This window comes from Siniperca chuatsi, linkage group LG21, assembly GCF_020085105.1.
Source record: "Siniperca chuatsi isolate FFG_IHB_CAS linkage group LG21, ASM2008510v1, whole genome shotgun sequence".
Classification (NCBI taxonomy): domain Eukaryota; kingdom Metazoa; phylum Chordata; class Actinopteri; order Centrarchiformes; family Sinipercidae; genus Siniperca; species Siniperca chuatsi.
In genome coordinates this window covers 18,306,018-18,333,517 of record NC_058062.1, presented here as the reverse complement: position 1 = coordinate 18,333,517, position 27,500 = coordinate 18,306,018, and the positions used below count along the sequence as shown (strand labels likewise).

The 27,500-nt window shown below is 39.8% G+C and overlaps 2 protein-coding genes across 3 annotated transcripts; both read right to left on the bottom strand.

Moving 5' to 3' along the window:
• Positions 1 to 34: 34 nt before the first annotated feature.
• Positions 35 to 14,865, bottom strand: LOC122869461 (interleukin enhancer-binding factor 3 homolog). Of its 2 annotated transcripts, XM_044182511.1 has the most exons (18): positions 14,711 to 14,865; positions 13,281 to 13,378; positions 12,156 to 12,379; positions 11,861 to 12,035; positions 10,763 to 10,907; positions 9,235 to 9,326; positions 8,043 to 8,138; positions 7,608 to 7,719; positions 7,388 to 7,485; positions 7,196 to 7,307; positions 6,927 to 7,040; positions 6,415 to 6,620; positions 6,116 to 6,289; positions 5,751 to 6,032; positions 5,194 to 5,320; positions 5,030 to 5,077; positions 3,026 to 3,445; positions 35 to 884 (listed from the first exon to the last, which is right to left on the bottom strand). In XM_044182511.1, the coding sequence occupies exons 2-18, from the start codon at positions 13,281 to 13,283 to the stop codon at positions 748 to 750; spliced, it is 2,565 nt and encodes an 854-aa protein (XP_044038446.1). In that variant the 5' UTR covers positions 13,284 to 13,378; positions 14,711 to 14,865; the 3' UTR covers positions 35 to 747. The 2 variants fall into 2 exon arrangements, with proteins under 2 accessions (XP_044038446.1, XP_044038447.1); XM_044182512.1 differs by lacking the exons at positions 35 to 884; positions 3,026 to 3,445 and adding an exon at positions 3,582 to 4,456.
• A 1,089-nt stretch (positions 14,866 to 15,954) lies between these two features.
• On the bottom strand, positions 15,955 to 21,939 carry LOC122869465 (prostaglandin E2 receptor EP1 subtype-like). The gene is made up of 3 exons (XM_044182521.1): positions 21,695 to 21,939; positions 18,551 to 19,464; positions 15,955 to 17,025 (listed from the first exon to the last, which is right to left on the bottom strand). Exons 2-3 carry the CDS (start codon positions 19,415 to 19,417, stop codon positions 16,750 to 16,752), a joined length of 1,143 nt encoding a protein of 380 aa, XP_044038456.1. The 5' UTR covers positions 19,418 to 19,464; positions 21,695 to 21,939; the 3' UTR covers positions 15,955 to 16,749.
• Positions 21,940 to 27,500: the final 5,561 nt, after the last annotated feature.

Below are 27,500 nucleotides of genomic sequence, written 5' to 3'. Positions count from 1 at the left end.
TGGTCATTTAAGTCAAAACTAATTAAAACTTCTATTCAAAATAAAAATTATTTATTAATACAAACACAGTTTGTTATACATTAGGAGGAACAAATCCCACCCAATCAAAAAGCTACATTGAGCAGAAACGTGGATTTAACATCAGAATGTAAGTATTTTCCAGTAATCTCCAAAACCATTTATTAAAATAACTATTACACTATTACAAAATAAGCCAAAATTACAAGCAATGCAGAAAAGAACAAGCTATTCAGGCCTATTGAATTGTTACAAAAAATAAAATACAACAACTTTTGTATTTTAAAACTACAAGATTTTACTAGTTTCACATGAGAGAGAAAAAAAATGCGGTCACCACAGAACTCTTTATAAGAAAGGAAACCAAGTCAGAGCTAGTGAGTGAGTAACTTGTAGCATCAGCCTTCATATTTGGTGATGAGGACTGGTAGCAGAGATTAAAAACAAAAATAAGAATAACCTAAAAAAAAAAAAAACAAATTAAAAAAAAAACAACAACACAAGACTAAGCACTGACGCAGACCACTAAATTCAGCTCTGACACTTACAAAGTCCAGACGTCTCATTTTGTGCCCACATCTTCCCCATATAAACCCAAAAGCAAGACAAGAAGCAGACATGGAAAAGGCAGAGAGCACAGACAAGCCGTCAATCACTTTCTTTGGAGAAGGCTTGAGACACTGATGCAGGGTGCTTGGTGCCAATGATTCACAGACGGAGTGTTACAGTCTATCTGTACTGGTAATTCATGCTGCTGTCTGCCCTGCCGTAGCCCACTGGGTTGTGGTACTGAGAGTGGTTGGTGCTAAAGCCCTGGTTGGCTCCTCCTCCTCCCTGCGAGTTGTAATTGGACTGGTTGTTGAAACCTACAAGGAAAGTATGTGACAGTTAATGAAACTAATTTTTCAAAAGAAAAAAAGGTAAAAACACTTAAAATAATGATGACAATGACAATTCAAGAAACAATACCACTTACCACATCTTACAAAAATCTTTGATAACAGGACATTCCCATAAACAACGATACAGTGTCCCTCCATCCTCCTTACATGTAATGCACCAATCTGGTATGTTTGGATATAATTTACATGGAGTAATATAGATTCTAATGCAATAAATAATTTTTTTAGCCACTTGGGGGCAGTGGAAACAATCTTTGAACACAATATTGACATATACTGCAAGTTGATATGACAAACTTGTTAGGAGTCGTGTTTGTGTCCACCTGATGAATGGAAGTCCAATATTCACTCATCTTTTAGTTCTGTTTTTGCTCTCTACCAATGCTTGTGGAAAATATCTGGCTTTTTAGTTGCTAAATGCTCCACTATGTTCACCAGCTAGTCTCTTACTGTGTCTGTCTGCTGTTTGATGCTGAGCGGGCAGTGTACAGTGGGTTTTTAAGAGCTTTTTTGTTGTTGCTAGACACAGCTTCCTGCTGCGGCTGAAAACACTATGAGAGCTGCGAGAATGAATCAAAACAGTAAAGTTGCCAGGCAACTAAACGATGAACTGAAACTCACTATAAAACTCCATAAAGCCGAGGGGAGCTGCAGATTTGGGTGATAATTCTTTGTAGGTCCATCACTATGAGCGGCACCTTTCATATTGTCACTTTTTCACATTGTCATTTGATACACTGTTATAAACATATTGATATAGCTGCTCTAATATAAAAATAATGCATAAAGCTTCTCAAGGCATTTTAATGTGTTGTGGACTCTAAACTGTGTGATACTTCTCAAATGATTCAGATATTCATTGAATTTCGTGTTTTTTCCCTTAATGTTGAAGGAAAAAAAAAAAGTGTTCATACGTGATGTGACTTTCATATGGAAAAGAGCATATGCTTTGGGCCACTTTTATTAGCTATTGACGCGTATTGTTGCTACCATGCCAAAAAGATATTTGCACAAATTTCTTATGAGACAAATGTACTGTTTTGGCAAGATCTTTTTCATATTGTAATGATAATTTTTTCCCTTCGATCTGTGAGGCTTGTTCGTTTAACTGTTCTAGATGAGAAAATATTAGCCTATACATTAGGTGATTTTACACTGTTGGGTGCAAAGATGTTCCCCATGACAGTGACTTGTATCAAAAGTTGCAGCAGTTGGAGTGACAGCTATGATAATGACATGGTGATTTAATAATTTAATTTTGCATTATGGTTGTTTTTTTTTAATTTTAGATGATTTTTGTAACTCCAAATTCATTCAGATTAAGGCACTGTAATTCTCAAGTTCGACGAGTGATTTTCCCCTGAGGATGAAAGCAGACTGTACCTACCTAAATTCTAAATACAAGGAAATTACTGTACCTCTCTAAAAAAGGTATATAAAAAGTATATAGAGGCTACTGTGTCTTTTCTTTAGGCACTGACTGAATCTTTTTCTCATAAAAAAAAAAACACTTTGAAGCTTCGTTATAACAAGTTATTATGTGATAACGGAAAAAGTTTCTCATTTTAATAAAATAAGTCAATATGCTGTGTTAACGAGAAATTCTTCTTTTAACAAGATAAGTTGATTTTGTGTAATAAAGTTTTTGTGATATAGTAAGCTAAAGTGATGTTGTTAAAACAAGAAAAAGGAAGACAGAATAATTTGGTATGTAGCAACATGAAAAATGTCGTAAGAAAATATCTTGTTATAAAGTGAAAACATCGTTCTAACATTTCTCATAACAAGATAGTTGTCTTTTCTTTAGACATTGAATGGATTTCTCTCATTTTAACAAAATGGAAGCTTTTTATAAACAGACCAGCTTGTCACGTTTCAATAAGAAATGTCTGTTTTAACGAGATACGTTGATTTTATGTAATAATGAGAAAACGTCATAACATAAAATATCCTGTTATAATGTGAAAAGGATCTAGTTTAATAAAAAAAAAAGAATTTCCTCTTAACAAAACACAGTGAACATTTTTTTTTAATCATAGCAGAAATACGTTGTCATAATTGGTACATGTGATGCAAACATAAATTGTGTATCAAAATTAACTCACCTTCATAACTGTAGTCTTGGCTACCTCCAGCACCCCCTGTCACCTGGCTCGGGTAGGCAGTGCTGTACGAATATCCACCTGTCCCCCCCTGGTTCTGGTTGAAACTCTTCTTTCCCTGCCCATAGCCCTGGCCATACTGGTTATAGGAGCCCTGCCCTGGGGGGCTGCTGGACTGGTACCCCCCTGCAGATCCAGTGTTCACCCCTGCGGGACCTGGAAAGGGTGGCTTCCCTCCCTTGTGCATGGTGGGTTTCTTTTTGGGGGGTTTGGCAGCAGAAGCGGCAGTGAAGGCTCCGTCATTCTGGTAGTAGGAACCATAGGAGCCCTGTGCTGATCCTGGTGCTGTGCTGGCTGAAGGGCCACCTGATGGGCTGCTCGATGCCCCGGCTCCTCCATTTGTACCACCATTGTTGTAGTAATCTGGGAAATAACAGCATGGCATAATCTTAAAATGGGCATAACTTGATATATTCTAACAGCTTCTGCTTGCATATAGGCTCTGTGCAATACATTCTTGTCATGTACTCAGAAATGACTTAATTAATTAACACAGTAATGAATGGTGATGTCACATTTATTAAAAAAACAAAAACATATAAAAACAGCTAGAGCAAGGAGTCTTCCCTTCCCAAACATACATCTGATTTTCTAATTCAGCCAGTCTGTGTGTGCAAACTTAGTGCCAACAGCCTCAGTTCATCAATGCCTAATGCTGTTAAAGATGAGATACTGCAACTACCAAACACTTCCAAAGTAAGACCATCATGCATTCAGTGTAGCCATGACTAAACAGTGTTGCTGATATGACACAGAAACAGCAGATTCAACGTTACAATGTGGCCATTTTTCAAAGGCAAAAACAGAAAATTGAAAACAGCTTAATCATGATTGGAAGTGACAGAAAGACATTAGAATGAAATAAAAACAGTATTCTCATCTAAGTAAACAGTATAAGAGACAGAGCGACCAGGCTGTTGCAGTCTTGACAATAATCCAACAGGGAGTATGTTGTCCAGATCCCACAGGCCTTCACTTAATCATCATGATCCAAATGAACAGAAACAAAGCCCTGTCCCGGGTCCGACGCATGGAGGCAATCTGCAGTTTGGGGAGGTCCAGGTGTTCAGGTACATCCACAGCAAGTTGAGAGAACAGACGGTGACTTATGGCTACATGCATGCAGTGGCACATCGTCTCCCAGAGGTGTCAGGACATGACAAGCGGATTGGCAAGACAGTGCGGAGGGGTTGTTGTCACTTTATTCCCAGGGTTGCGGACTTGGTGGTGAAGGGAGTTCATGATGCAGCTGGAACACTACTGAGTATTGTGTCCATTTTTTATTCTCTCTACAGGACAGTTTTTGATTTTCTAAGACTGGGAAGATCTATGTCGCAAACTCGTGGTAGCCATAGCAGTCTGAGACAAAGTCACCTAAAGAGTGAGACAGGGCAGAGAAGGGGGAAAAAAATATCAAAATTAGATTTGTTTATTTGGATTTTTTTTGCCATAAACGTGGCAGATGAATGACTCTTTTGGTCAGATTGCATTCAAACTGAGTTGTTGGGTTTTATTATTTTTTAGATTTCTCTGCTCCTGTCACGCTCAGGTAGGTCAGTCCTCAGGACAGGCTGCCAGACGGAAGAAAAGGGGTTCTCATAAGAGGGGGCTTGTCAAAAACTGATTCAATCCTGTGGCTTAAAGCAGAGAAATGTAAAACCATTGAACTGGGAACATCCCAACATGTTTTATCATTATATGGTGGTGTTTGCCGTTTGCTCTGGAGTGAAACAGTTTTTAGGTAGATGTGACACAGGTAAGAAGTGGTAAAAGCTGTTTTTTCACAGTCCTGGCCAGATGCACCATCCTGCCCCAGAACACAACAACATCCTGTGCTGAGACATTTGTTTGGATTTCTCCCATGGTGAATGAAAGCCTAACTGCAGCCCAAACAAAGAGTACATATCCAGTCAAACCAGGACTATAATGAGTGAAATGAATACTCACTGTATCCAGAGTTAGCACTGTTCCCGTAACCATATGTTCCGAAGCCACCTGGGAGGATGACACAAATTTAGTATGTTGATTTGACACCCTGTCATGTTAATTATGTCTACTAAATTTTAACCAGTACATACAGTATGTCTTCTACAGTAAAAGTGTGTTTTTACCTCCTTGGCCGTAGCCTCCTCCATTATTGAAGCCCCTGCCCCTTCCACGACCTCGTCCTCCTCTCCCTCTGCCCCTGGGCCCGGCTGCGTCTCCAGAGGCTCCCATCATGCCAAAGCCTGGAGTGTGCTAAAGAGGTATCGCAGCTTACTGTATACAGCTTCCTAATTTCAATTTATTGTACAGTTTTTCTACTTAGTTTCCTCTTCCCTACTTACTGTATCTGCATATAGCTTTCTAAATTTGATTTATGGTGTAGATGTCTATCAATTGTGTTGGGTCCGTTGCATTTATGTCCTAGCTCTATACTTACAAGAGTTTAAAATTCTTTGCTGCAGAGAATCTGGTTTTTACATTAATTATGATTTATATATACAGCTATATAAATACCCACATTTGTACTCTAAATATATTTTAATCTTTAATTAGTTTAATTCATTAATTTAAACAGTGTATGACCTTAAAACTGTAAAAACATTGTGAAATTAAACCATGATGATTTAGGGATTTACAGAAAAATTACCTAATGAGATTTTATTCTGGTTTACTAAGTGCTTACCATGGGTGGTCCCTTTTTCTTTTTAGCGGCCTCAGCCAAAGAGCCCTCAGGGAAGAGCCGCTCCAAAGCTGCCAGGGCAGCGTAAGCCTTGGCCACTTTCTTATTGGATCCTGTCCCCTGAAACTTCTGACCGTCAATCTCCACCTCCATGACAAAGCGTTTGTCATGGCTGCCGCCGGTCTCCGAGATGAGCTCATACTTCAGGCCACGGCGCTTCTCGTTTAACTCCATCACGGGGTTCTTGCCGTGTTTGGTCAGGATTGGTCCCTGTTGGCGAGCAGCCTGAGAGGAAAGAGAAATGGTCAGAAAATCTGAGCCAAAAAAAAAAAAAAAAAAAAAAAGACACACAAGGAGCAGCTTTGTACCTCTACAGCATCAGTGGTGTCTGTGTTGGCTGTTCCTGTGGCAGCATTGGTAGTTTCAATGGGCGTTACTACTGGCTTCAATTCTTCCACAGCGACAGCTACTTCCGCCTCCTCTGATTTTACCAGCTCAGTCTTTAGTTCCACTCCTGTAGGCAGACCCATGTCCTGGAGGACCTGCAATACACACAGATTCATTGTAGTTTAAACAGCGCAATTATAGGGGGAAAAACTGTGGCTTTGAGGCGATATCAAAATTTATTGTTTATGTTTAACATTTTCCCTGTGAATGCTGTTCCCACCTTTACAGCTACGTGCAGCTTGGCAGTACGTTTGGATGGACCAGAAGCCTCAAAGGTCTTGCCGTCCACTTCTACAGCCATAGTGAAGACTGGAACGTGAACTGGGCCGGTCTGAGATATCAGTTTGTACTGGAGACCTGGCTTCAGCTGATTGAGCCTCATCAGAGCGTTCATAGCCTGGGGAGGTTCAGCTTTCTCCTCTGGAGCTGGTGCAACAGCATGACATACAGTAAGAAACCGACTTCACATCTTTAGGGCTGCAAATAACAATTAATCTACAGTATAATCTATTGATTTTTTTCTCCCCAATCAATTAATCATTTAGTCTGTATAGTGTACCAAAAAGTATTCAATTTACAATGATTAATCGGTTATCAAAATTGTTGTTATTTTCTGTCAATTCAAGAACTGTAATTACCAACAAGCCTATTATCAGATTCATTTTAATATAGGAATGGTAGATAACCTGTGTTTTAAGTTAGTTTCAACAAATACACGAGCTAAAAACTTACATTTCTTCTGCAGCTTTTTCTTCTTCTTATTTGGACTCTTGTCATCAGTTCCCTCCTCTTCCTCAATGGGCCTTTTCATTGGCGGGGCATACGCCGTACTGGGTGGGATTTGCACTGCATCACAGACACACACAAAATTGTGTCATACAAAACAAACAAGGCACCTTATTGCATTGCATCTATACCATGCATCCAAAAAAATAATACAGTGCCTCTACAGTGATGATTGTGGATTACTTGAATCTCACAGGTAAACTAGCCTGGTTTACCTGTGTAATCAATAGGAGTCTCACTACGAGGTTTCTTGGGCATCTTTGAGGGAAGGGGATCCATTCCGAGCACTTTGTGAAGCTGTCCGAAAGCTGACAGCCTTAAGGCATGCTGAAGATACAAGAGACACAGTGTGAATTGCACATTTACTAAATTGTGAATATGCACAAACACAATTTCATCTTACTCACTTGTGCACTTGCTGTGATGTCTTCTCTCTGCTGGTGGTCTAAGTGACCAATAGCATCTGTGGGCTCCTTCTCACATGGATCAGAGATTCCAGCACCGTCTACAATGTAAGGAAATGACAGTTACCTTTAGAACATAGAAAACAAGCTCAACACTGGAAATGAAAAAGTGCAATTAAAACTCAGTTAAGTACATTTTAAGGAAGAGACCCCACATGCATACCTGCCATGAGGATTCCTGAAGCCAGACACTCTAAAACTCTCCGCAGAGCTTCTCCTGCCCCCATGGGCCGGTTCCCTGTGCCAATGGCTTTCTCACAGATCAGCTCCAGTGGCTGCAAAGCAGGAGAGGGAGGGAGACTCTTTGTTTGGGGATGCTATTTTTAAGCTCGGCCACACAGAGATTTTAGGTCACTGCGTTAGATAGTATCTCTGCAATTTAGCAACGGTGATGGTGCTGTCTTGCTTTTTTGTATCTAGGCAGACAAAGCTTTGTCAAAAGGAAATGTGAACTTCAAAGAGAGCTTTGTCGTTTTGAGCCAACTCAGCCTTAAGAAAACTACCTCCTACATATTTAACAGTTCTCAGAAAACACTATCAGCAGAGCTTCAAAAAGACTTTGGTATATTGAGGCTGCACAGAGGAGGATTTCACTTACCCAGCCACGAAGTGGGGACCATGTGGGGACGCGAGCACAGAGGTCCCTTAGGATCCGGATTACGATGACACAGGAGCGCAGCCCGTTGGCTCTGGCCTGGGGACACAAGCAGGGAGGGGGGATGGAGGGGCACGAGGAGGACAAGCAGACTTAGTCAAAGAGGAACACTATGTGAGGCTTAAAGCAAAATAAACATCCAAATAAATGAAAGTAAATACAAATGAAGCCACACAGACTATAACAGATTAGCTTTGTCATTATGGAAATGTCTGGAAGTACTGGATGATACAATAATGCTTGATCACTATGTTGGAAGACCCTACTTATGGTACGACATGACTGATGTAATTATCAGACATAAACCATTTCGGTTTGTGGGGGAAAACATGCTTATGAATTAAGTTCCGGAAGAAAAGAGTAAATAAAGCCAACTCAAACTTAATACCAGCGTTAATGTGAGAAAAGTGTGAGCTATTTAAAAAAAAAAAGTGTGCACTGAATAGGGTAATGATTAAGTCAGTGATAGTAAAAAAAAAAAAAAAAAAAAAAAGAAAAACTACTCAAGGTGCAATATTCCTGTTCATTTTGTGGCACACAGAGTAACAGAAACAGCCAGAGAGCAGGAAAGGTTGAGGCCAAATACTCTAAAAAAGCTGCAGAGATGGAGCACTGGTTGTAATAGTGTGAAAGCCGAAGATGACACAGGCCACAACGCTATAATGAATTATTATTAACATGGTTCACTACAAAAAGACATTTTCTCTGCAAAACTACAGAATAAATAAATGTGAAAATAACAACAACTCACACCAACACTGACATTAAAGAAATATTGCACCTGGATACATGGTGTATTAGTCCCAGATTTTTTTTGCTGATTGAGTTAAGAGGCTGTGAGGGAGACTAATGAACTCAGGGACTAGAAAGCAGCACTGAACTTCTTTAAAAATGGCACTGCAGTAGAACCTGTTAAGTGAGCAAAGCAACTCTACAACAGTGTAATGACAAAGGTTTCCTACGAAACAAACATCCATATTACCAAGTATTACTACAGGAAGTACACTTCAAAAGAGTAAATAAATAAAAAAAACAAACACATGGAACGCCCAAATAAAAGACAAAAGAACATACAGCGTAAAACCAAACTCAAAACTACTTCTGTTTTAGAGACAAATAAAGACAAGATCCAAACCTGGAACCACTTAGCGTGGCGGAGAGACGCCAAGGCAGTTAGGCATTTCTGCCTGTCCAGAACATCCGGGGGATCGTTGACTGAAAGCGATTCTATTGGCAGGTGGAATAAGAAGACAAGGTACAGTTTGACCAAGGGGAGTTCTGTCAGCCGGCCAGGGGGTACACAGGCAGCCTTCCCAAACCACAGGCAGGAGGGGGAAGGGGAGGGGGACCCCTCCACTGCAGAACCACCGAACGCTCTCAACCTCCCAGTTAATAAGGTTTTTGCACGGCCCGGCACACAATGATTAGACTTAAAACCCACCAGAACGGCAGTATTGTGGAGTGGGTTACAACTTGACTTAAAAATAAAAATCTTTTTAAAAAAAAAAAAATCCCTGACATTAAAAATGTGTATTTATTAAGGGATAATTGGTTGTATCAAATGGGAGGTTGTCTCTCCATGGTTGCTTCAACTGAAATGGATGCTTCAGTGCTTAAAAAAGGTCTGCTTTTCTTTTCTGGCGTTATCAGGAGGTAGAGCCCCTCCCCTTTGCCCATATACTGGGTACACTGCACTTTGCCCCTTCCGAGACAGAGAGCGGCCAGTTGGTCAAAGGTCCAGCGTCCCTAAAAATTGACAAACTAGAAGGCTTGACAGAGAGAATCAGAATTGGAACCACAGGCAGAAGTTATCAGATGCACAAAAAGTGGGTATCAAAACAAGTCCACACTGCAGCAAAACTGATGGCTTAAAAAAATAAAGAAAAATAAAATAGACCCAAACTGGGCATCGCTGTTAGCACGGGGCTACAGATAAGGTCGAGGTTCAACACCTGCTAAAACTGAGATCGTCACTACGGTTGAGTGCTCTAAAACAGAATGTCATCTACTGGAGAGCTTTCTTCTTGTATAGCTACAATTAAGCTTAATGATTGCATACATATTTCATGATGCCTTAGTCTATCACTACCTAACAACTGGGGCCGATCCCCTGGATTTTGAGCGTGGTTGGACATACATGCACAAGTGTCCCTTGTCGTTATCTGTAACCCCAAGCCCTCCCTGCTAAGGAACATCAGAGACAGTCAATAGCCCACTGTTGGGTCTAACAACCAAGGACAGTTTCACCACATGTTTTGCTACTCATTTTTGCTGCAATGCAAACTGTTCATCATCAATGATAAAACACATGCAAACAAAGTGGTCTTTTTGTATTTGGTTAAATTCTCAGTAAGCCTTCATTTCGTTGGTGACCTTGATCATAAAAAGGGGGAAGAGAAAGCCATGTCTTCAGCAGTCAGTAAACTACCTGCCCTATACTGTATATTGGGCCATCAAAAATGTAAATACATTACATGGAACTACGAGAGTGTCTAGAGAGCTATAAACATAGCGCAGTTTTATTACGTGACAGTGCATTCTTGTCCCCTAGCTCCATTGAAGGCCCAATAAACAATATCTGTCTAGCCTGGTCGCCTGCCTGGCCTCCCTGCTGGAGGAGGGGCGGCACTACACAACACTGAGGCCCTCGTGTAGCAGCTTACCTCCAGCAGCAGCCCTCTCTATCTCCTCACGAACCAAAGGGGATGTCAGGTGAATGGTGAGGGTGAGAGGGGGCTCCTTGGCGTTCTTGATGACAATACTGGCCTCACGAATGTGCTGGGTCACCACATACTTGTCTTCTGACGCCTGAAAAGGGGCAAAGTGTTTAAGACAACAAAGACAAGGCCACTGCTGATTTGTTTAATAATGCTTGTGATGAAGCTCAGAATATTATAAGATCAGACGATTATTAGTAAATTAATCGATTGATTGTTTGGCCTATAACCTGTGGTAGTAAAAATATTGAAAAATGTCCTTCATGGTTTCCATGGGACAAAGTTGAAACTGAAAAATCAGTTTTTAGTCCAGTAAAGATGAGAGTTTGGTAAATACAAGAAAACAATATCTCCTCTATTCTGTAAAGCTTTTATGGTTTGCAAACAAGAGCCATCATCAGCATTATATGGAGATAGATTTGTCTCAATATTATTTGTGTGAACAAATCCACAATCCATGTAAATGTGTAATCTGTATATATAATACACCTTCTACAAATACAAAAAAAATTTGTAAACTCAAAAATATTTTTAAAACAAAACAGATTTACAAATACAAATTCCACAAATAAAATAAAATCTGTGAATACATTAAATTAATTTACAACTAAATGAAAAGCATTTGTGAATATCTTCCTAACATTTACTTTCAAACAGCCACTTGTGAATCCAGTTTTTATTTGCGAATCGAAAAGGCATTTGTTGATCTCAATTCTACGCTTGTGGATTTGCATTTTACACACACACACACACAGTTTTGAGACAAACTTTCCGCCAGATTGAACGAAAATCCACTTGTATCGCTCGGCCATTTTCAGATAGCACGTGATCGCCTGCTGATGATGTCATTTACGCATTTCAAAGTAAGAGCATGCAATCTTTCTATGAACTTTTTTTATTATTATGATATCTGCAAATATATTGATTTTATATTCTCAAATATCAATATCTGTATCGGCCTCCAAAACCCTGCATCAGCTGGGCTCTAATGAAAATGTTAATCGCATCGTTCAGTGCACTGAATTAGCTGAGCCAAGTTCTCACCTTGAGCTGCGTAACAAGATTTTCAGACACGTTCTTCAGCAGATTGATGGTAGGCTTGTCCTTACAGAGGAGCACCAGCTCCAGGTCCAGGTCCCCCTTCAGTAGCAAGCCCTTGGCAACCAGGCCCACCCTCATTACGCCGCGCAGAGAGCGGGTGGCCTGATCTTTGTGCTCACTATCAAAAGACACAGCAGATATAGGGGAGAAGTACAAGAAAGACTGAAGGTGATTTTTGCTAATTGATTAATTATCTACCAACTAAACACTAGGAATGACATCCCTGACATCTCCTCACCTTTCCTTATCAGTGTCTGTGCCATCAGAGTCAGACTTGGAGGTTCCCTTCTCCTGCTTATCGAGCCAGTCAGAGACAGCCTTGAGGGCACGCTCTGTGTGGGATACCATGTTCTGTACACTTTCCAGTTCCTCCTGAGTTGGGTAGATGACAGAGTGTTTGGCCATGACATGGCGGTCATCATTCATGAAGACACGCATGGAGCGGTGGCGCATTGGGGGAGGCTAGGGGTGAAAAGACGGAAGATCGTTAATAAAGAAGAGATACCAGCGAGGTTCATGCTGTGACAGGGTTAGCAAAGAATAATTTACTGTAGATAAGAACAAACAGATTATACACTAAAACATACCCTAAATCATGCCATCATGGTCTCAGTGCATGATAGAAGCATCCAGGAGGGATGTAAATATAACTCATTACTAACTTATTAACTGTTATGGTGTCCAGCAAAACCTGACATTTACATTTGATAATGCATTAACACCTCCATGTGCGGTGAGTTGGGCTGGGAGAATTAAAACAGATCATTACTATGTATACAACAGAGGCCTGTCTCAGGAAGCAGGATTACTGAGTTACCTGGATGACTGGACAGAATAAAAACCCAGAGCAGCTCTTTCAACTTCAGTCCATGTTTTAGATTTGAAACTGTTCCAGGTTTAATTTAGAACAGTTATTCAACTTCATTAATTCTGCATTATGGGACAGGCTCTTGGTCAACCTGGAACAAGCATTTATCAAGATTAAAAGACCTGCTTTCTATGGAACTCACTTGTCTTTGATTAATAAAAAAAAACTGAACAACAAGGTCTTATGTCTAGGCCAAACTTCTAACACCAGTGATTACACAAGCTGAGTGCATGCACAGGCAGCCAAAGCTAATTTAGAGGAGAGCGGTAATGTGGATGCTGCAGCATGTGTTCCTAAAGCCCCAGGCAGGCTGGAATAACAAAAGGCTGGCACCAATCCTGTGACTTAAATTAGATGACACATTTATTTGTCCTGTTAACAGTGACATTTGACAAAAAGGCCAGTGTGCCCTGTACTTTGGCTGCATGCCTATTGTCGGACATATTTCAACACATTACACAGCGATGCATAACTTCAAATAAAGTAAATAATTACCATTGTTGTTCTGGAGATCGTGATGACTCCTATATCCAGTGAATGACAGTGTTAAAAAAGGTCTTCTCGGCAACAGATGACAATGTTGCAGTCCGCCTCTGCAGGAGGGGGAAACATGCACACATTTTAACATGACTTGATAGTAAGGTAGAATCAAATGTCACCGTGGGCAAATGGAAGGCACACATATTCGATTCAAAGACATTTCTGTTGATATGAAACGTGTTTAACAAGTATTCCTGTAGCCAACAACACTGAATAGGGTAAACACACTTCACACTCAGTCACTGAAGACACAAGCTGTGGCAACAGAGGAGGACTGTTGGCACAGCAACACATACCTCAGGGACTTAAGCAACCATACTTTCACAGGCAGAAATGTGGTTCATTGTAACAAATCAGACTTACAGCCCAAATGCTATTATAAATGCAGTCATTTCACCATTTTTATCTTAAAATGTTATTTTTAACTAAACTTAGTAAAGTAGACAAGTAAGGGCAGTGCAACTAGAAATGAATGATCTCTGGTTGCAGTCACACTTGCATAATTTGAGGCATCACAGATGAACAGTCACTGTGTAACTACAACGCAATGATGTGGTCAGGATGAAATAGTGAGATTAAGTGGCGAGGCAGGACATCTCATTCATTTATCGTGACACAACCACGTCACTCACATTGTCTGGCGCAACCTTTTTCACGGCATTACAAGGATTATTTAGTTTCCAGTTGCAGTAAAGGCAAATGGAGGTGAAACTTTAACGAGCATAAGCATTGCCCCTATTTATATGTTTCAGTCAACTAAGTTAGTTACTGAAACGTTGCACCAAGCCAACCTTACCTGCTGCTGATTAAAGACCTACAAGCCAACGTTACTGTTACACCTGTTAAACCTTCATTAAACACGTAACCTTTATTTCAGGAGGAAGAGTGAGTTGCGAAGAAGAAGTAGCGTGACAGTTATGGGGCCCAAACCCCACAGCTCCATGATGGGAATTTAAAAACAGACGCCATTTTAATTCAGAGTCTGACTGGCGACTGCAGCTAGCTAACAACCCCCTCAAAAAACGGATCACCCATGTTTGAAGCTGCGCCGTGCCAACATGCTCACCGAACCACAAAACACAAAAACATCACCTACATATCATGTGTGTCAACTGAATAACAAAACAGAAGTGCAAACACTTAACGGAAAAGTGTGTCTGTATTTTGATATTGTCTGTCTGTTGCCTTTCAGACACCAAAATGGTCGAGGAGACAAGTCCGAGACCCCATTGAATGCTCAGCCACAGTTAGCACTTAGCTTAGCCGAACAAAGACAAATGGATCCATTTCATAAAATAAACACGTTTCGTTAGTTATCTTGGCGTTCAGCAGCCTCCTAATTCCGTTTATGGTAAGGGCTGAAATTGTGTATTTGTCTTACTCACCGTGGTATCGTTACTGTTAATGGACGGTGCTGCACGCTAGCTCCCGGTCTGGTCTCGGCAGCAGAGTGCAAATGGAAACGCCCACGATATGGAAAACGATCATGCTCATTGGGCGGAAGTCGCATGTGACTGCAATTGTAGCCAATCGAAAAAAAGGTGGACCGAACCAGGGGCGTGGCTCGTAATGGGGCTTTGAAATGAATTGTTAAGTACCCACATAAGCAGGCTGGCTGATCGATTCAGTGTTCTTTGGGTCCCGCCCATAGACTGTATCTTGCTGATCATATCAATTAAAACACGATCATGACATTGGTGTAACCATCATACTACATCAGGCTATTCTTATTTTCTACATGTGTTGAGAGTTACTGTGGGAATTCTCCAGTTTGGCCCCCGAGAATATTGATAAAAATAACAATAACTTTATTTATATAGCACCTTTAAAAACAGAGTTTCCAAAGTGCTTTGACAGACAAGGCATAGCAGAAACAGGATATCCAGAGGGCAATATAACAGCGGAAAACCAAATAGAAATGCCAAACAAAACAAGACAAAAAAATTAAGACAAGACAACTTAAAAACAATGAAAAACATGACAAAGGAAATAAAAACAAGTGGAAACAATAAAAGCAATAAAGAGACAAATAAAAGGACGACATCACATAAAAGCAAGTCTATAAAGATGAGTTTTAAGAAGTGATTTAAAAGAAGGCACTGATTCTGCGAGCCTTATCTCCTCAGGCAGGTCGTTCCACTGTGGAGGGCCAGTGATGCCAATATTGATACTTTACCCACAGTCTTGCATGGAGAATCACTGGCAGCATAATAAAAGAGCCAGTGTACATTGTGTCTTGTGTGTCTTGTCTTGAGAGTGAGAAGACTCACATTCTTAGCCTGATTCAGAACATATGCACAATATAATGGCATGTCACATCCTTTGTTTTCAGGGAGCTGCAAAGAACTAACACAAATCTACATTACTAACTGAAACTTGAAATAAAGTAAATGAGATTGCCTTGGCGATTGGCGTTGGTGGATGGATCTGTTACATTTGTACAGAGCCAGGCTAGCTGTTCCCTCTGCTGCCAGTCTTTGTGCTAAGCTAACCGGTTGCTAACAGACCAGACATGAGAGTGCCTCACCTTACTCATGCACAATATAGATGAATATAGGAAACATTACCATATCTTGACAAAGTTGTAAATATATGACATCAATTATAAACCAGAATGAGATGAAACATGAACAGATAACCATTTATTATATAATCTTACATTCCCTTTTCTTAACAACATCACATTTGATTAGCTTTTGCAACACATAGCTTCTCTCCAGTCCCCAGGCACTCTGGGAAAATAACACGCAATAAAGACACACATTCACATTAATGTCACAGCACTACATTGGATACACACAGGGTGTTCTTCACATCTTCAAGCTGAGGTAAAAGTACAGCCTTTTTTTTTTTTTTGCTCTCTTATGTGAGCATTTACACAAGTCATTGACTTTTACATTATGTCAGAGAACAAAACGGCACATTTACAGACAAAACTTTTGAGTTGAGATGTTTGCCTTAAGACTAGATACAGTCTTCACGTCAACGACAAGTTCACACATTATACTCCAACCGACAAAATCTTGTTTATCTGCTCTCATAGAGGACAGACTGCCATGCGAACATGTCCTGTATATGGTCCATGTTCCATTCTGATAAACACTATTAGCAGTTTAACACTGGCTCAATACAACAACCCAAGAGGTTATCATTAGCTGGTCAGTGATATTTCAAATCTGGAACATGTTGCTTCCAAGTTTTTAACCACTTTGGATCCCAACACTTATACTTTATACACATAGACCACTATGGCTCTCATTCCTATCAGCCAAGAGAGAAAACTCTTTTCACTGGGACCTTTTAACACTGAATTCTGATCCAGATGATAGACTGCTGGGCTCAGTGGTGATCCGGCTGGCAAGTGATGGAGCATCCCTTAAAAGGTGATAGATGACACGTCCCCTCTCTTCCTCTATAGGTCCATTTAAATCTTATTAACACTGTTTTTCTCTGAGTTCTGAAAGGAGTTGACGTCCCAGCGAACAGAGCGGAACATGCTTCCCTTGAGACTGGCCTGCCTTTTAGTGAGGCTGTAGATCTTCCTGAGGATGGCGCGTCGCAACAGGATGTAGACCCACGGGTCCAGGATCTGGTTACAGGTTGCCATCCTGACACCTGTCACCATCAGGCCCCTGTAAGTGTCTCTGTCACTGCTCAGCAAGCCACTGTAGGACCGTGTGGCTGACATCAGTCCAAAGATCTATAAACAAAAACAAAGAATCAAGTTTAGGCTCATCCTGTACCAGCTAATAAACTCATACTAACACATATGCAAGTAAACTGAAATGTTAGTCAATATTTCATGTAATAAAGAGATGCTTGTGTTTTGGTTTTGCTAATACTTTATTGCAAATATGCTCTTGCTCACAACTGACATTTTATAACTGCATTGCATCCTTTTCAAGCTCACACCCTGAAGAATCTGCGATACTTGTTGCAGTGTGAGATGATAGATCTCAAAATGTAAACACATTTTTCGGTATCTTAGCAGTTTAAAAAGTGTCCTTTTATTTCCTTTGTGTGCAAAAAAAAAGATCTTACATGTGTCAAAACATGATAATAGCTACTGTTTAACCCCTTAAAGCTCTGATCTCCGTGATGGGCTAGTCATTACAAACTCATGCTGTGCAGCCTAACATTGTTAGTTTCTATATATAAATGTCTATAAAAGGATGCACAAGACATGTAGAATATTTCCATTTGATAGAATAGTGCAGCCATAAAAATGATGAGTCTTGGGTTTGAATATTTCACTCCAACATCATATAGCTCCAATAAAGAGCTAAAATAAGAATATACTGAATATACGAATAAGAGACAGTGTGGAATAAGATGATTTTTCCTTAAAGAAAACTGCATGTTAAGGGATTTTAAAATATTTTTGGCAGTATTAAAGAAATATACATTTCTTAGGCAGCTGCTAAGCCAACAGGAATGTTAAATCTTATCAAGGCAACAAACTTTTCTTAATGTTAATACTGTCATGGACAGAACACTCTGTCAGTGCTCAGTAATTGAAATTAAAATAAGATCATTTCCTGGTGGACTGGAATGACCTCATTTGAAAAAACAGTGGTGCTGAATTACTGTGAAACTCAAATTTCCTGCTGTTCTGAATAGCACCCTTGTTAGTTTTTACAGTCAGACTGTACTGTGTATGGGTGCAATTATAAGCACGACATAACCAGGTTGTTTGAATCCTCAATAGTTTCCATGTTTCAAAGGTCTGCTGATCCCTTTGTTCTTTGGTATGAAATTTAATCCCTAAACATTTGCCAAAGTTCTGTTATTAACAGTCAATCAGCTGTAGAGCATTAGTCATCTAAATGATGATTCTGCAGCCAGCTAATCAACAAATCACTTCTTCTGACATGAGCCAGTATAAATTTCACTCTAATAAAAGCTGCGCAAACATGAATAAAATTAGTCGTGTTTGAAGATGCAGAGAATTTTATAATCTCTCTAAATAAATATGATAATATGATGTTTATGAGAGTGTATTGACATGTTAATCCACATTTGAAAACAGAAATATTTATGAAGTGAAAAAATAGCACCAGTATTTGAAGCTGTTTGTGATTTCCTAAAATCTAAAATAACTTTCAGTCTCATCAAGCATTTGAGAAATCAGACACAACTCAAACATCAATATGATGACATTTAATCATGTTAAAATATGCCTTTTTGTGATTAAATGTCTGTTAAATGATTTCCCCGGCACTCACCAGCAGAGGGCTCCAGCAGATGCAGGAGGTGACCATGATGCCAACGAGCTGGACCACCATCTCAGTGTCGTGGGACCTGGCCGAGCGGCGTTGGGAGCAGGACTTTTTCTTTAGTCGGGCTCTCACTAGCGTCATCCCACTGATGGTGTTGCACACAAAGGCCAGGGCCAGAGAGCTTAAAGCCAGTCCAGAGAACAGCATCACAAAGGCCAGATCTGTCGCCCTAGTGCCCTCAATCACCCTGAAAAAGCACCATGTTCCCGGGTACTGGTAACTGTAGGCACCCAGGCTGAAGAAGGGTAGAAGAGCCACACATAAAGCCAGCAGCCAGATCAGGGCCAGTGCCATCTTTGTCCTTGCTGTTGTCACCAGACGAGCATGCAGCAAAGGCCTGGTGACGCCCAGGCAGCGCTCAGCAGCCATGGCACAGCCCAGGAATAGGGGGCACAGGCCAAAGAACACCATGCAACCTCCCAGAAACAGACAAGAGGCATCCGGTTTCGCAGGATCATCTTGAAAGCTCAAGGTGGGATTAACTGTGGACACAGTGCGTGCTGAGTATCTCCTCAGCACGAGTGCTCCATTGATAACATGTCCAGCCAGATCTGTTGCCACCAGAGAGCTGGCAAAGAGCAGAAAAGTGGCCTTTGACCGCCGACGGAAGCGGTTGTAAGCCTTGGCAAGAATGACGAGGGCCACCACGTTGAACAGGATGCCAAGAGTCATGGTGAGGCCGGCAGCTGTGGGATTGTTCGGTGGACGGGTGGCATTATGTGAGACGGCCTCCACCTCAGGCTCCTGCGCCAGGGTGGTGTGGTTAGAAAGGGGAAAGGAGGCAGAGGAGTTGTTGTGCTGCATTGCCAGCATCACCGCTGGGCTCTGGGCCTGATGTGGTTCCTCGGGTTGAGAAGATACTGAGAGGGAAAAAAAAGACTGGATCAGCATGCTGACTGATAAGGGACTGTATGAAAATTATTGGGGTGAGTAGGGGGCTCGAATCTTATGTTTCACTTTTGAAAAAAGCCCTCCCCAGCATTATTAATAGTTTCTTTGGACTATGCTCTTATCTTAAAAAAATAATCAACATCATCCCCCAATATCTCAACAGTATTGAACTGATATGTTTTCAAACGTGTACCCCAATTCAAATCTTAATATCTTTGGAACAATATTACAGCCACCAATACACACATTAGAAATGAAACTATAAGTTGCGGGATTTATGGCAAACAATAACAAAATGTTGAATATTCCAGCTACTCTCTGTTTTAACTGCTTACAATCTCGGAACCCATCAGCTATCGTCTAACGATTTAGCGTCTGGGGACAATGGGCAGTGTTTTGATGTAGCCAGCGGATATCCGGATAACTTCCGGCCAAAACTTCCTTTTTCGTGCACCAGTCATTGTTTACAGTCCAATTAGCAACCTCTGAACCCATCGGCTATAATGCTAATAAAAAGCTAATCTCTAGGGTTCCTAGATTGATAAAATGCTAAATCGTCATTAGACGATAGCCGATGGGTTCCAAAATTGTATTTCGGCCAATGCGTTACGCCTCTTTTGCTCTCCACACGGACCGTTTACCTACATCTACTCAAATGTGATCATTTATCACAAGGTCAATACTACTCAGACTACAAACAGAAACCAGAACGCTTCCTTGCCTACAGATTCTGCATTCATATGCAGATATCTGTTTATAGAGATTAAACTGGTTATTACTGCCACTGAGTGATCTGAGCACAGATGGTTGCTCTAAAGGCACTGAGGGATTTGAGCTGTAATATTTTTACCCCACCCAGATTCAAATTTTTTAAAATAAAAATCAATTAGATTAGATGACGTTATAATTTATGTATAAGGTGAGTTGTATGTCTGATTGTCTGTCATATAACCAACAAAATGGCTGAGTTGCATAACTCTGATGTAGCTATTTATGTAGCTATTAGCTATATCAAACAAAATATAAATCCAGGGGTGAAAAATAAAAGATCCCCAATCCCTGGAAATGTCAGACTGTGCTGCCTTTAGCCAAAAGAAAATATATAATACCCTCTCCCTTTTATGCCCCCCTTCCCCACCTAATAATTTTCATACAGTACCTAACAGGTTTTCAGATATTATATAAAAATCGCAGTGGGGGATAAGTTCTATTAAGGCATTGCATTACTGTCGTCTCTACAGGCAAGCAAAGCTGCTCAGGACAAAGTGATTCAACTTTAAAACACAACAAATTAGCTCTCAGCCCTCTCTGAGGTTTAGGTGCAAAGAGCCTCACTTATCTCTTAATACGAGACAACATGGAAAATCTGAACAAGTTTGGACAGTTTCTATTGCCACGGAACACTGCTGCACCCATTCCTGTAAACACATTGTTACCATGCAGCAGCAGAAATAAAACATAATAAATCATTAAATCCATACTGAGTAACAAGTCATACATGCAAACATGCAAGGCATTGGGGAAATTAGTACATTTATTTATATACAGACAGTCAAAACTGTTTGTGTTAGATCAGATATACTTGTTGTATTTGTGTTGATCATCATCAGTGGAGAGAAACATATTGGGCTTGCTTGGAGAGGACGAATGACTGATCCAGCATATGAATAATAAAGGCATATTGATAGTTGAAACTATGGCTTACTATATATTATGTAGCTGACTGTTTTCTTTCAAAGTGATTATGTATTGTACAGTGTTTAAAGTTTTCCTATTCTTTGTAGGTATTGATTTCATTTAGTTTTTCTTTACACAAATGTTATTTTTATTGTCCTTTATTTATTAATACTAATCTCTATTTTTACATGCATAATATTTGCAACATGTAGTTTGTTATGCTTTGAGTCTACCATAAAAGGTATTAATATATTATTGCATACATAAAAACTTAATAAATTACAAAAAACAATGTTACATGAAAAAATGTTTTTATGCTTAAAAGTGGATGTTCTTCAAATTTGTGGGCAAATCGTGACCACAAATAGTTTCATTAAATCCAAACTGTAAATGTTACCATAAATTGTTAGTATTTCTTTTATTTTACCAAAGTTAACATTTTAAAATCAACTAATTGAACTAGGTATGATAGCCCCAGGGCATAACATTTGTGCAAGATGACATGAAAGATATTTAACCTACCTTTGAAAAAAGAAATCCATGGAGATGATCAAGATCACTCTGATTTGGACAATTACTCATAACTGAAGCTACTTATAGCTTAAAATTATTCCAGGTGGTCTGTGATTATCTTCTTGGTTTGTTCCAAAGTAAGAGGACTTCTTCACCTGAAGTGTTTCCTCATTCTGCAACTACGTTGAAACTCTTCTGTCAGAACAAGCAGCCTCCCTGTAACATTGCACAAGCACGTCCTCTGTTACCCTGACTGCGGCTGGCTGCTTTTATACGGGGGAGCTGCACCGTGCCCACATGGCCTCTGGGCGTCTCTGTCAGTGAAAACCACAAACTTCCTCGCAGCAGTGACTCCCTGGAGCGGACAGAATGAATGTGCCACTCAGAGAAATGAATGAGAAAAGAATATGAATATTTCAAATGCCTGACTCCACCTCACCAAACAAATATGAGATGTAGGGGCTTAAATATTAAGCCTATAACAACAACAACCTGTAGAATTGAAAATCTGAGGGCAGACCTGCCTGAGGCTGCAGGAAAAAGCTCCTTTCAAGTATTACTTTATGAGCAGTGATGTAGTTTTTAACTAGAATAAGCATGACCTCATATCACAGCAGCTAAAACATACACTAGTTATAGTCTATACTGATTAATGCCAGATTAGACTCTTCAAAGTAAAAGCTGGCTGAATTGACTTAGGTAGTTGAACCTGCACTACATAATAGCTTTTCCTGCTCGAGAGACTTGTCCCTTTGTTTGTTAATTCTGCAGAAATTAAAACACTCCCCTGCTCTACTGAGCCTCATCTGAACAACCTCAACAGCCCTGTGGTCAGCTCCCATCAATGTAAACCAGCTGTGCTTCCGCCACTACAAACATCCCTGTCACAGTCTGTAGCTGCAGCTGCGACTGCAAATTATTTTCCAGGTCTCCAGAAGGACTGGCCAGGCTGCTGCTGCTGGGGAAATTAGGATTTAATGCTCCAGGCCTCGCCTCGGGGCGGAAAAGCTCACTGGGCATTTCAAATGAGTAAAATCCCGGTATTATTTAGTGAAAAGCACGCATACAAACTGCTAAGGCTACATTGTCAAATGATAAAAAGATTCTGGGGTTCCCATCATCACCAGTCAGGCATATCTTTGCGCTTATCTTAAATTCCTCCTCCAGTGAGAGGTCTTCTTATTTCACTGTCACTTTATGTCAAAACAGTTGAAGGGCTCTGCTGTAAAATTATGCGTTAATGTACACAATACGTCTCTTTGTTCATATACACAGTGCAGCTGTGTGTCGAAAAAGGTCCTCTTTGACCGCCAGTGCAGTGAGGCGAGGACAGGAACATGTGTGCATGTATTCATGACACATGTCAGTATATTTTAATAAAAACTGTTTTTTTTTAATAATGTGTTTCAAAAGCACACCTCTGACGCTAAATTGTACATTGGCTGTGCACGTCGGCATGTACTTGGCAGGTATGTAAAGCCTGCCAAAGAGCCAGACAACATGCCATTAGAGACATGTGCAGCTTCAGCAGTATTAGCTGGGGTTAATGCATTGTTTTCAGTCTGCTGTGCGATAAAACCTGGAACCTTGGCTAAGATTAACACCTGAGTTGGGTAAATGGAAGAATCAATGTTCATGAATGGAAAGGAGCCTGAGAGAAGAGACGGCACAGGAGAGTGATCTGCTGAGAGGACAGGCCATTAGGATTAAGAGGCAGGAAGCAGGTCTGCTCTGCAAAACAAAACAAAACAGGGAGGCATGCTTATCATGGGCCATTTTATATTAACACGGCAAGAGCAAAAGGAGCAAAACATTGTTTCTTTTCTTTGGTAGCGACACAAAAATCTGTCACAAGTCCTCGACGACAGATGTGCTCATGCTATCTAAAAGATGTTTATTTTTTTCCTCTTGATTCTTTATGAATAACTCACTGTATTTACAGTAGCATACAAAAAAAACGGTTTTATTTTACCACAAAAGGAGTTCATTTCAGATTAGATGTATAAAAAAAAGTATCTTACAATATCTTTAGACAGTTTCCATAAACATGCAAAACCAACTGGTTTAAACCAAAGTAAAAGGTGAAAAAAATGTTTAGTAAAGGGTTTATAACCAAAACGTCGGATTCTTTTGGCTTTGAAGAACTTTTTACACCTCTGTGTGCGCCTTTGTCTGTCTGTAGACATAATCATGGAAAGCTCACACTAGATGGCCTCTCAGTGTGGCAAAGAAAAAGTTGAGATTTTCAGTCTTTGCTGCTGTGTCTTAACTCCACATGGATGCTATTTACTTTTGTATCCACGTTGATTGCATATATTTTTATTTGCACCAAAGGGACACACCATAAAACAGAAAACCACACACCAAAACAGCTGTAAATAAGCATTATGAGTTTTGTGTTGTACACTGCACTGGACAACAACACACATCAATTGAACAATAATTCAAACTTTTCTGAAAACCACCCTCCCCTGACTAAGAGTCCCCAGACACACAGAGCACCAACTTGTCCAGGGTTGTGTTTTGGACTTTGAATGCCTCACTTCATTACACAGGAATCTGCTGGCTGAATGGTACTGCCCTGGACTCAGTAAAAACACCCAGAGTTTTACAGAAACACCGTTTCCTTGCAGGAAAAAGCCGTGTGTTCCTGAGGGTCATCGTGTCCATCCAAAAGCCAGTGCCCCTGACTGTTGACTGTGACAGGCCTTCCTTCAGTGTCACAGTTTCAAATAATCCACAGCATCAGAAGAGCATGGTAGCCTGGGACAGATATGGCTGGCTGCAGTTTGTTTGTCACACCATTCTCTGCATTTCTGTAAAAAAACAGCCACAAAATATCCAGGATTTATTTGTGAAAAACCTCATAATTACCATGCTTTTAGTCCAGACATTTTTGCATAATCATGCATGTCATACTCGTTGGTTTGTATATACAATCAATTGTTCACTGCAAGGAATGTACATTTTGATAAAAATAGATATTAGCCATGATAATGGGTTGAAATGACAGTTATTTCCCCTTGTTGCAAAGTCTCTGGCATTTTGTCTTAAATGATAGGCACAGCTGGATTTGTATAAAGATTTCGATTCTCGTGTGTCTCAGAAAAATCTTGCTCTTTCACTTGGATGTGAATACTTTACATAATACAGGTCTAGATATGTGAAGTAAAGTATTCAAATTATCCTCCCGTTGCCTACACAGTCTTGTAAAGGCTCACCCTAATCACCCTGCGAGTGACCACACGCGGTGAAAGAATGTCCATCTGTTTTTCTCGGCAGAGTGGTTGTGGGGACTTGGGAGAGGCAATAAGTTAGAGAGTTTAATCTTTCTAAGGAACATTTTTTAATCAGACAAAATGTGATCTAATTCTGCAGAACAACGGCATGGCCTCCTTTCACTGGAACTGGTCCCGATCATGCTTCCACTTGATAATTTTGCGGTTCTGTTTTTTTTTTTTTTTGTTCAAACATGAATTGCAATTTCTCTGACATACTGTTATTCTTAGGTGACTAAAACAAAAATAACAAAAATCTCTGTACAAAAATAATTGGTGTGGGTAGGTGGGCTGAATCTTATGTTTCACTTTTTAAATAATCAAGACCCTCCCCAGCATTATTAATATTTTTTTAATATTTCCCCTTGACTTACACCCTCCCAATAACATCTCAGTTTCAAACAGTGTTGAATTGGTACAACTTGTTTAATCATGTACCCCAATTTAAACCCTTAATATCTTTGGAACAATAATAATTGCACCAATGTGCACATTGGCAGTAAAACTGGAAATTGCCAAATTAATGTAAACATAACAAAATGCTACAATATTCCAAACACTCAACCACAATTTTTTGATAAAGAGCTACTTATTTTTTACTGCCTACTTACTGCCTACTTATTTTTACTGCCACTGAGTGACTTGTGTTTTTTGTTTTGTCCCTGGCTAAATATTCTTGAATTGAAATGTATTGATAGTATATTTTTCAGGTAGGCAAGCACATTTATGTATGTGCATGCATGTGTACAGTACCCTCCCTCCCCCCACCCTGGAAAAATAGGGCTCCCCCAAAAGCCACAGTGTAATTCGAACACAGTTTACTCCACCCCAGATTCAAAATTTTAAAAATAAGTATCACTTTGCTTATGATGTTAGAACTAATTGTATGTCTGATTGTCAGTCATATAACCAACACAATGCCTGACTCGCATAACCCTGATGTAGCTATTTATATAGTTATTATCAATATCAAAAAAAGGCTAAAATAAAATAGAAATTGGGATGAAAAACATTTTTAAAGACCCACAAAGACCCACCCCCTCACCCCGCCCAATAATTTTTGTACTGTCCCTACTGATTGCTTTGATTCTGAAATCATCCATCTTTTTTGTTCCAAAGAATCTGTATTCCTCCTAATTCTATTGCAATGTATTCCTGCACATACAAAACCCACATAGACAAGATAAGAAAATAATCACAAATTGTCCCCCTGAAATACATGAAGCAAAAAAAAAAAAAAAAACAGCAGCCAAGAGGTTCATCCAGGGGGCTTCAGGCTTTGACGATGAGATATCTACCCAGGGAGTTGATTTAAACACATGGATTTTGGAGAAGCCACTGACAAGTGACCAGTAAACCACAGTTTCCTCGCTGCTGTTTGTCCTAGGAGCATGGGAACTTATAGTAACACATAAACTTGCACATGATATGTTCATGTACAAGAAAATACTGCATCTCATACACACACATGCACGGTCAGCAGCCTGGGGGTGTGTTTGTATCACACTCACAAAAACCTTTACTTACTTCTGACACCATGCACTTTGTTAGCTAATGATATTGAAACCAAAATAAAATGCAGGTGAGCATACTGACACTGATCGTGGGTGACTATTTCACATTCATATAGCTTTAGTTAAGACAGTAAAAAAAAAAATGCACTTTTGCCACAAGTGGACTACGCACATTAGCAAAGCAGCAGATGTTCAACCAAGTGACATCCTAACTGAAGACCCGCCTTAATGAGGGCACTGACATATTAAATTTTCATTTTCATGTTGATCCCAAAAGAGCATGGTGACATATAAATGTACATGCAATAGACTGGGGGCGCTGTTTTGCTTTTTGCATTTGAATATAGTCCACTGTACAGCAGGTTAAGTCTTTAAAAATTAAACGTCAAATGCTGTTTTCATTTTAATATTGTTAGAAAATTGCATTTTCATTTTCATTTTTACTTAAATACTGCTTGCATAAATGGAAAATCAGGTTACATTGTTTATATTTCATTTTCATTATAAAAATTGGAATTCACATTTGAATATTATCCACTGTACAGCAGGTTACAACAAAATGTCAAACAGCTTTTCCACTTTTTAATTTTAATATAGTCATAGAATGCCCATAAGTATGTGAAAATGAAAATTGGATTATTGCATTTTCATTTTTATCTCAAATAACACATACATATGTGGAAATCATAATGCTATTGTGGAATTACATTTTCAAGTTTACATTATCATTTTAATATAGTCCCTTATACGCTTCCATACTGTCCATCATGTATGCCTGGCTATGCCCACATAGTTTATGCTGCTGGGATGAACAGTTGTCACTGAGCTGCTCACATTATCATTCTAGTCTTTCACCAGGCGTACGTAATGAATGGGCACTTCCTTGACTCACTGAACTGTGAAATAGCTGCAGCACAAGAGCAGCCGCCACTTATCATTCAGTTACTGTATAAATCAAATGAAAACTCCATTAGTGAATATGAATGTGAAAAAACAGGCTCTGTCCAGTATATGAGAGAGACT